The 9,999-nt window shown below is 40.9% G+C and overlaps 1 protein-coding gene across 6 annotated transcripts in view; it reads left to right on the top strand.

Moving 5' to 3' along the window:
* Window positions 1–9,999, top strand: part of LOC121304642 (pleckstrin homology domain-containing family A member 6-like) — a 60,343-nt gene continuing 50,344 nt past the window's right edge. For 2 of the 6 annotated variants that reach the window (XM_041235895.1, XM_041235890.1), the window contains exon 1: window positions 4–961. In XM_041235895.1, coding sequence (XP_041091829.1) covers window positions 693–961 — 269 coding nt within the window. In that variant the 5' untranslated portion in view covers window positions 4–692. Of the gene's footprint in view, window positions 962–9,999 lie in introns of all 6 variants that reach the window. The other 4 variants (XM_041235893.1, XM_041235891.1, XM_041235892.1 and 1 more) reach the window with 3 other exon arrangements.

The raw sequence follows: 9,999 nt of genomic DNA, 5'->3' as shown, positions 1-9,999 counted from the left end.
TAAAACCTCAATGATATATTTATTAAAAAAGAAGAAAAAAAAAACCCAAAACATTTAGTAGTAATTTGTGATAAGTACGACATTGCAATAGATCCATGCCTGTGTTACGTAAACAGTCAAGTTGAATCTTACAACCTTCAAGTCATGTCAAGTTGAATCCTGCACACCTGTTGGCCAGACATACAGGCAGAGATCTGTTTACCTTTTGAAATGCCACGTCTTTCCATTGCGTTTTTAATTGTAATTGGTGAAGAAAACAGCAACTTGATAATGGCAGATCGTTTTAGATCTTTAGGATATCATGAATCCATCATCTTTTTTGCAATTTTTCTTATCAGGATCCTGTGTCCTACAGCTTTCATGAAGTGATGAGAATATGATGAGAGGCCTGTGACAGTGAAGGGGTTAATCAAGCCCACCCTAATGTAACCAATAGAAACATCCCTCCCACCCTGACTGACAGTGTTCATGGTGGTGGGGTGGAGTTGGGGGTGTGTGTCTCTGATTAGAGATCTTTTCATCTGTGATGGCTGAAGGATTGATTTTCCACTTAGCATTTGCGGGGTTAACCGATGTCCCTTCCCTGTCTTCCCTTTATTATTTCCTCCTTCTTTAACGAGCTGTTATTCATTGCCGCTGACAGCTCTGGCAGTGTCATGTGACATTTAAATACCTTGGGATTTTCTCCGGGCATGCTCAGTAGTGCTGCCTGCCCTCCCTCCCCTCTCTCTCTTTCCTCTAAAGGATGCTTGTTTGTGTGCAGCATCCCTCTCCAGTCGGATCTGTCGCTAGACTCTTGCAGCTCTCCTGCAGTTTCCTTAGCGGCTGCTGCTGTCCATTCCAGAGAAGGACTCTCCGTACCTGTCTATGTTGGATCTGATCAACGCTGTCCGGGAAAAGAGATTTTAATTCTAAAGTACTGCACCTTACGAAGCAAGAGGAGGGAACAGCAGGTGGCTGGGTAAGTCTGCTGATGAATTCTGTCTTAGAAAGGGGTTTGATTAAGACAGGGGGCATATTTAACACTGTGCAATGTCCATCTATCTATCTACTGCATATGTATCTACTGTATCTGTCTAGCTAGCTGTCTGCAATGTATATATAGTATATGTTAAGAGAAAATAATTTGGTACATGATTGCAATACCTTGTTCAAAATATAATGGGATGTATTCATTTTTTTTCAGCAGGGCTGGGTATATTGTACAGTCAGTATTGTCCAGATGTTTTATTTCCACATCATGTAATGCTTGCAGCTCATGCACAATATATAATCTGCACGCTATAAAGATGGTGTTGTCTGTGCTAATAAACAGCCACCTGCAGTCCTTTAGTGACTGTGTTGCTCCTCTCTGAATCGCAGCGCTACTCTGGACCATGTGTGGAGAGGCTGCCAGGGTCTGTGTGTGTGTCTATGCAGAGAAATTGGAAGCCCTGTTTAAAAATGCATGGAATGCAGATTCGCTCTGGAACAGCAGCAGTAAAGCAGGCGAGAGAGTACTGCAATCTCAGTCCAGAGGTTAGGATTTGACTTTCAGGGAAACGGTCAGAATTCAATACAATCCATGTATGTATGAAATCATTTGTGTTCATTTTCATATCAATAGCAAGAGGTATGGGGAAAAAGCATTATGCATGAGTAAACCGCATTAAAACAATCTTTACTGTGACATAAATTTATCTAGCGTGTTTGAATGAAATGTAAAGATAATGATGTAAAAATAAATGTTAATAGGAGATGAAGTAAAATAATATATATTTTTTTCTTTTGTGTAATACAATTTATTTCTAATAAACTCAATTGTATTGCTGAGCAGAATAATGAGAGACTTTTGTATTCTTCTCCATGGTATTTCATTATAGCTGATAGGACTGCGCTTCTGTAGTTTCTATTTTTTTAATTGGTGTGTGTGTGTGTGTGTGTGTGTTTGCCATCTGTCTGCAGTAATCGTCTGTGTAGCTCAGGGACTCGCTTTGGAAGTGAGTGATTAGACGTCAAAGCATAATAGAACTCCTTGTGTTTTTCTAACATTCTCCCGAGTTGCTGTTCCTGCTTTGTTCTACGGATTGTTGATGTTAATATCGGATCACAAGCGTTGTGATGTTTCACGCTTACATCTTGGGATATCAGTCCAGTGGGATGTCGCTATTGCATTGAATCAAAGCTCATCGTTTTCGCTGCTTGTTCTGTCGTAGCGATTCAGCGGCTCAAACAATGGAATTTCCATTAGCGTAACACTTTGTTTTAAGGAGCCATTGTTACTCATGTATTATGCATGGAATGCTAATTAAATTTGGGGGGGGGGTTGAATTTGATGAATAACTATGAGCTGACAAGATCATCATGACTCACTGACTATTTATGATAAAGAGCAGACAAAATCTAAGCAGTTTCATGCTGCTTTTATAACATTACATAAAAATTCACATGAAATGGTTCAGAATTGCCACCTTGAATGTGCGCCGAACGTGAATGAAACCAGATTCAGTGTTAACATTAAGATCCAGCTCCCCGGCAGGTGGATTAATCTTCCAGACCCTGGCATGGTGATTAGTAGGGTGTCAGTCTCATCTAACCAGACTTCAAGGGCAAGCTAGAGAGATATGGATTCTATGAGGGAGCCCAGCCCCAGCCCCACTCATCAAGCTCTCTCCTTTGCAGGGGGGCTGTTGTGCAGTCTGATCCCAGTGGCAGTACAGCCAGGCAGTCAGGCATGCACGGATTTAGGTTATTAGGATCTATTGGTATTACAGCTGCTTAGTGGGGAAGCTTGAATACATATAAAGTCTTCCCTGAGCAATTTTCTATTCTCCACAGGGAATTGACCAGACTTATGTGCATTTGTCTGGGTGACTCAGAATATGAGCATTAACCATTTTAACTCTGGAATATTTTTCCAGTTCTTTATAGTCTACAGTTTCTCTGGCATTTCCTTAATTTTATACAAAGCCATAGCATTCAAGTTAGGTACAGGAACATTTTCATCATTGTTTCCTGGTAGTGGACAGGCCAACGAGTAATAACTCGCTGAGGTTATAGGGTTAACTTGCTCACCTTGCTGATAAATAAACGGGCCTAGTGGCCATAAGTGGCCTGCTGGGTTCTGCGGCAACCAATAAGTAATTGACTTCGGCCAGCCTTGGGTGTGAAAGAGGGAGGGCGAGATAGAGATGGAGGGGGGATACAGAGTTAGCCGAGAGACAGGGAATAGGCGGCTGAGATCAGAGTGTTTGTGTTGCAGTGGGCCTGAGCTAATAGGATAACAGAAGCACACAACCATAGGGGTTTGCAATAAATGAATAGTCTGTGAGTCACGAATGGAGCAGCATTGTACCAAATTGTATTGAAGCAGGTTGGGAGAGAGAGCCTGCTAGGGTCGACCAGAGGTTATAATCCCTTTATCTGTGCAGCTCTGAAATTAACTTATAATGGGCTTGATTATCAGGTTGTTTTTTTTTTTTACAGATAGTAAAAACACACTCAATAAAGATGCTAAACCAGAAATAAAGTAACTTAGTGGCTTGTGAGTAATCAGAAGGCGTTTCTTATACGTTTTTAAATGAATTTGTTTTTTTTTTGTATTTAGTAGTAGTAAGTGTTGTGGATGAAAGATCTACATGATCATAAAATCCACTTCAGTATATGAAGGAACCTACAGTTTAGAACTGTAAATTGTGTTTTATTTTTACGATTCAGACAAAAATGGTGCTCCTGATGTTTTGAAGTAAATGGCTTTGAAAATGTGTCCTGAAGGGTTGGTTCCTCTGCACCAGGAATCACTGTTTCAGACGTGGGATGCTTGCCCATTTAAAACCTCAATGTATGCATGCTTTCATTAATCTATACAGAAAACAAGTTGGTACAATGATCATATTTATTATAAATTAATAGGTAGATACACTGCACAAGGCTCTCTCACTGTCACAAAGTCAAGTTCATAATAAACAGCGGGGAAGCAAGATCCCTTAGATTCTTACCATTGTTACATGGTTGTACATCCAGCATCAAGCTTCAATCTGCAGCAAGGTTAAAGAGCTGGTGTTCAGTACCAGACCTATTTTACTGATCTAACAACATTGTACTGTGATTTATACACTTAGTATAATAGATGGGCTGCAGGGAAGTATAAGAAAGCAGTTGCATCAAGGGGTTCTGTGACATCATTTAACCACAAGGCGAATGTCACAGCAATTCTGCAACCCAAGTTTTATTTTTCCAAGCACTATATTGTGCAATTTTGAATACTGACTTTGGATACTGTTTTAATTATTTTTTAATCTTTTGCTAAATTGCATTGCCTTTTACGTTTTAGGCAGTTCTGTGCATGGGTAACATTCTGATTTCATTTTGCTGTTGGGTCATTAACGGGGAATTTTACAGACTGCTACAATATGTAGCGGATTTAAAAGTATGTCCTGTATTACAGTCCACGTGTCCACAGCCGTCTCATTTGGTAAGAGATATTTTCAAAATCATATCGTTCTGAATTAAAATACTGCTTCTGTTGGAAATATAGTACTGTACCAACAAAACCAGCTACATTAAAAAACAGTCCTTTCAGCTATGTATGTTTGACATTTGTCTTTTTGTGTTCACTGAAAAATGGACAAGGGTTAGAACGGGCCAAAGTGAAATAATCAGATATGCTTCACATTCTTTTAACCGTCACTGAAGTTCTATTAAAACCCAAGCTCTATTTTTAATCGCCGTCCGTGTTTTAGTTTTTTAAATGCGACCAGGAAACAGCAGCATTCATGAGCATGTCTGAATTTTATGGATTCAGACTTGGTTTCAATAATAAGACTTCATTAAGTCTGTTTTTTCTTTGTTGTATATTTATTAATGCATAGCCATGCGGATTGAAGCATGTATATTTAGTTCAAATTGACACCAATTAGATATTTTCAATCTGTGCTCTTCAGAAATGAGACGTCAGTCGATTTGATTAGGCTGAGGGAATCCAGCCTTAATCAGAGAAATGTAAGCCTTTGCTGCAGCTCTTTTGACAATGCAGATCTGCAAAATGCTGTCATAAAAATAACCCCACTGAAACAGCAGTGACAGTTTGGGAAAAAGAACTCAACACAGCAGACCAGTTAACCAGGCCTGGTCCTGGGCATGTCATATCATGTTTGTACAACAATATTTCATGTAAGACACGAACTATTTAAAGGCTTCTAATGAGGTGTAATTGAATGAAGAGGTGCCATCAGGAATCAATTTCCTAATCAGATATCACAGGTAATAATCAACAGTAAGTGATGTGTCGAGATCACTTAAGCAATCTCCAGTTGTGTGATGTCTTCTTTGGATTACTGTCCACTAAGGGCTAGCTGAGCCTACTAAATTCTTCCTCTACATGTGTGATCCACATTTGCCTTCCAGATGCTCTGTGCTGTAATGGAGTGGGTTCCAGGGTCCCGGCTAATCTAATCATAGCGAGACCTTGTGCGCTCATTCAAGAAAAGCAAGCAAATTACAGATACTATGAGCACGTGAACAACGCTCCCACTGGACTGCTGATGCCTGGATCACACAGTGCCGCTGAGCAGCCACACCCCTCTGATCAGCCACGCCCTCTGAGCAGCCACACCCCTCTGAGCAACCCGTCCGTCTGAGCAGGCAATGGGGCAAGTGGGATTCTCTGGTGTCGGCTGATTGGTTAGGACGGGTTATTGTGCTCCAGCCATTGTTTTAATCTGCAAATTAACAATAGCAGATTCCTCTAATAGAAACACAAAGAGACACTTTATTGCAGTTTCTGTCAAATTGTTTCTTCATGAACAAACCATTTTAATCGCGGTATTGACTTTTGCAGCGGTAAATAGTGCATGTGAATACACACCTTTGTTTCTATTTTTTGATATGCTGTTTTTTTTTTTTAGATGGTGGCAGAATGGGTTTCTCTCAAGTCCTGTGTCTGAGTCTGGATAAGTGAAAAGAGTCTCTTGGTCTTAACTGAGTCCTTAGTTTAACATCACAGTATCACCAAATCATTTGGCACAGTTTGACATGCCTGGCATGGAGTTCGTCAGGATTATTCTGGTTTATGAGCTGATCCCATTGAGGAAGTAAACTTTATGCATCTGAATACCAAGTTGGGCAAGCTTCCAATAATCTACAACAGTGATCCTCTTGACGATGCGCTATCAAGAGCCGGGTTAGTTGTGTGGAGAGAGTAGATCCTCTTTTTGTACAGTGATATCGCGCTCCAGCATGTGCACCCATTCGTAATTATTGCAGGCTGCTTTGTGCAGTTTCTTTTGCTTTGTGTGGGCGTGAGCTTAACTTCTGGGAGACTCTTGCAAAGCATCTGTTTTTAATTTGTTGGGAACAAAAAAGCATGCGTATTTGGCGTACACTTCAAAATACAGGTATAGTCATTACACCGTAGATGCAAAATGATATGATCTGTAAAAAATACAAATAAACGCATGGTCTTGTATGGAGTTCCAGCCTCACAGTAAAGTAAACATTAGCAAACTGTCTCTACAGCATAACTACTTGTCGTTAATGTACCTGTTTTTTATTTACATTTTTTTAAACAAATATTTGTTTTAGAAGGTGGGCGGGATGGTGAAACGAAGAGATTTGTTACATTTCTGAGTTGTTTTGTAACTGTTTTCCTTACTTTTCAAGACATTTTTTTAAAATTTAATTTACATTCGTTGTTATTGGAGACCGAGACACAGTCATACTGAGAGCTTGTGGTTCTCGTATTGATAAGAATACAGGAAATGTGCCCTCAGTTTGATGTTTGTGTCTTTCTTCACTGCAGAGACAAGGTTACAACACATTGTGCATGTTCTCCTAGTAAGTAACTCAAGGCCTGTAACTGTAGCTGAGTGTGAGATGTGTGTGTGGATCTGAATAAAGGGAGATATCATTACCTGATCTGTCCAGACACACTCAAACTGAACCCGCTCATGAGATTCCAACCACGATCAGCATGGTCTTACTGGGAATTAACTGAATTAATGAATTATCAAACTGTGAAATGGCTAGGGAGCACTGTGTATAAAAAGTGAATCTCTATTTCTTTCTTTCTTGAAACGCTATTCAAATCCTCAGTCTCTGTCTCTCTCTGCGAGGGTCTATGGGAGGCCAGCTCTTCCCAGCTATGCTCCGCTCCCCTTTACTGTAAATTAGAGTGCACTTGGCACCAGCGTCAGAATGTATAAAGACAACACAAAGACCTCCTCCCTGCTCCGGCACACACTGAACCAGCCCTGAACTTTTGTCGGCTAAGCTTAAGAAACCCTTTTTCTATGCTTATTCCAGTAGTTTTTTTCTTCTTTTTTTTACTCATGTATTATTTTTGCATGGTCTTTTACAGACTTCCTCATTTCCTGGATTCATTTTGGATTATTTCCGAAGTATTCATTCACCAATTTGGCAAGTCCACGAATGACAAAGTTGGCAGAGGTTGCCCAAAGTTGGCAATCATTAAATCATTTGACCTGTAGCGTGTGTTCTGATCCTCAGAGACTCACAGTAAGCCTGATTTTACTTCCTGCATTAGCAGAGTTTATGCTTTGTTTTAACAGAGATGTTGGTTTCCTTAAGGATTCTGACTTGATGAAATCTGACTGGGCCAAGTGCATGAACCCCTTTAATAGTTGTGTTTCCAGTGCCTCCAGCATTGTGTCTGCATTGGGAATTGACTACAATAATAAAGTACACATATCTACAAAAGACATTCTTGACCTTTTCTGAATCGTTATGTTGCTCTATTGCTTAGTCTACTTGGCTGCCATCTTACTTGCCAGAAAGTCAATACAGTATACTGTAGCATTTGTGCTTTACATTACCTTTCACTCAGAGCTTCCTGGAGTGCTAGCTCCATTAAGAACCTCCCTTAAGATAGGAAGCCCATCAGCTCTGCCAAATACCTGATTACAAAGAAGAGCATCCCCTCTTCTTCTTTAAAGCTCTCTACAGATTTGACATCCCTGATGCAACCCGGTCAAACCTCACTGGAACCCCCCACCCCCGCACTGCCAGATAGACTAATCCTAATCTCAGTGTTCTGCATGGCTGAGAACCAGTCCACTGGACAGGGTAAAGGGGATTAATGTGACCAAGCAAAGAGTAGAAATGGACAAAAATAAAGGATCAGGCCAGCTTGTATAATGAATAAAGCCTGTGGGAGGACTGGTAGATGCTGTAGCGGAAACGCCAGGCTCGAATGGCATAACTACAGTTATCGTGAACGTTTTGTGGGATCATTTAGCCAAGATAATACCAATGCCTTACATAACACAGTTACTAAGGGCCCTGAAGAAAGAACGATATATAAATAAGTATAGATATAGCGTAATAAGCTTTACACTGGAACATATTACTTATCTAGTGATCTGATACGTTTGGAATTAGTGTATGATAGCGGTGTCCTTAGGCTGTTGCGTTAGCTGGGAGAACCCTTGACAATGCTGAAACCTGTGTGTGAAAATATCTTCCAGTCCCTTTCCTCATCTTCTGGTTGTCAGGCAGGTTTGTCCATTACAGATAGCAGCTCTGAGAAGCCCTAACAGAGAACTCTACCTGCCTGGCTCCATACAGTAACCCATGCCTGCTTTCTGCATGGTTCAATCTCTCGACTCTGGCTGTCTCCTGGGTCTTGTCTGCTTGCTCCTTGGCTGTCAGCTAGGATTTGTACACTCCCAAGTGATTGGCTGATTCAAACTGGCACACCTGAGCTTCTGTGTGTGTGTGTGTGAGGGAGGGGGAAGGATAAAGAAATGCAAGAATCAGAATTCTTTACCTTCAAGACAAGGTGTGACTGGTTCACAGTGGCAGCTGCTGCCAGAATTCTTTCAGGTAAGCCTTTTTTATTTTGTATTAGTTTATTGTTTAAGGACACCAGTTTGTTTGCGAGCCAACACCTTAATAATCCCTGATAATAAATCACTCAAGCTCAGCTCTGGGCTTCTTGATTGCTGCAGGTCTGAGCAGAGACTGTGACTGCTATGAAAGCACGCTTTCTTTATAATGGGTATTGGTGCTATTTTCGGTTCATCTCTCTGATCCAACCCTATGAAATAATGTATACAACAGGGTTTTTTTTTAATGACCAAAAATCACATTTTGTTACACATGCAGAACCGTTCTTACTGTGGGGTAATCAAGGCTAGTTGTTTGATCTTGTGTATACTGGTGGGCAGCGCAGCCACGTTGCTCAGGGGGTGATACAATTAACCCACGCGTCTGGTACAGGCTGCATTGTGTGGGATGCTAGCAAAGGTTCCTGTCCTTAAATGGATGGAGGGATGGGGGATTTGTAATAACAGTGTAGACAGGGCTGAAGAGCTCCCTGCAGTTTAGTGCGGTTCATTTGCAATCAAGCTAAGTGCGTTTGGTTTCACATTGAGAAGTCTGGTGCCTGCCAATGGACTGAACCGTACTTCAATTTTCAACAGATGTGGAAATCAGCTATTTGAAAAGCCCCTTTTAACATGGTTTGCAAAGATGCCTAAGTAGTTCCATTTCTGTGCTGTAATTCCCTGTCCGTTAGAAACTAGGCTCACTCTAAATTCAAAGACTACTGGCAGTCATGAGATCATTGAAACGACACCTATCCACCAGGTTTATTCAGTGCACGCCAGTCTACACATAACTGGCAAGCCCCAGATGGATTTGGACTTGTTTGCCTCTGGCTGTATTTGAACTGGCGACCTCGAAGTACAACTATAACTCTCCTGTAATTTTCACACACCATCTCAAGGAGCTTTGCAATCAGAAGCTAACTTACAGTAAGGGCAATTTCAAGTAATCTGATGTGACAAAGGAATTGAGTTCCAAAGACTAAAATCCTGCACCAGTGTCCAGGTTTTTGTATTTGAAAACTTCATGCAGTCAGGCAAGCTAAGTTGAATTGCATTATATATTTTTAAAGTGGATACGAATGTTGTGATGAATCTCTAATGTGTTCATTGCACAAGGCTCCACCTATGCGCTTCAGTGCAGAGAACAATGCTAATAAGCTCCCCCACCTCACGT

The sequence above is a fragment of the Polyodon spathula genome, chromosome 39, assembly GCF_017654505.1.
Source record: "Polyodon spathula isolate WHYD16114869_AA chromosome 39, ASM1765450v1, whole genome shotgun sequence".
In the NCBI taxonomy this organism is placed as follows: Eukaryota; Metazoa; Chordata; class Actinopteri; order Acipenseriformes; family Polyodontidae; genus Polyodon; species Polyodon spathula.
Note: the sequence above shows the minus strand (reverse complement) of the source record. Positions and strands in the feature narration are given on the sequence as shown.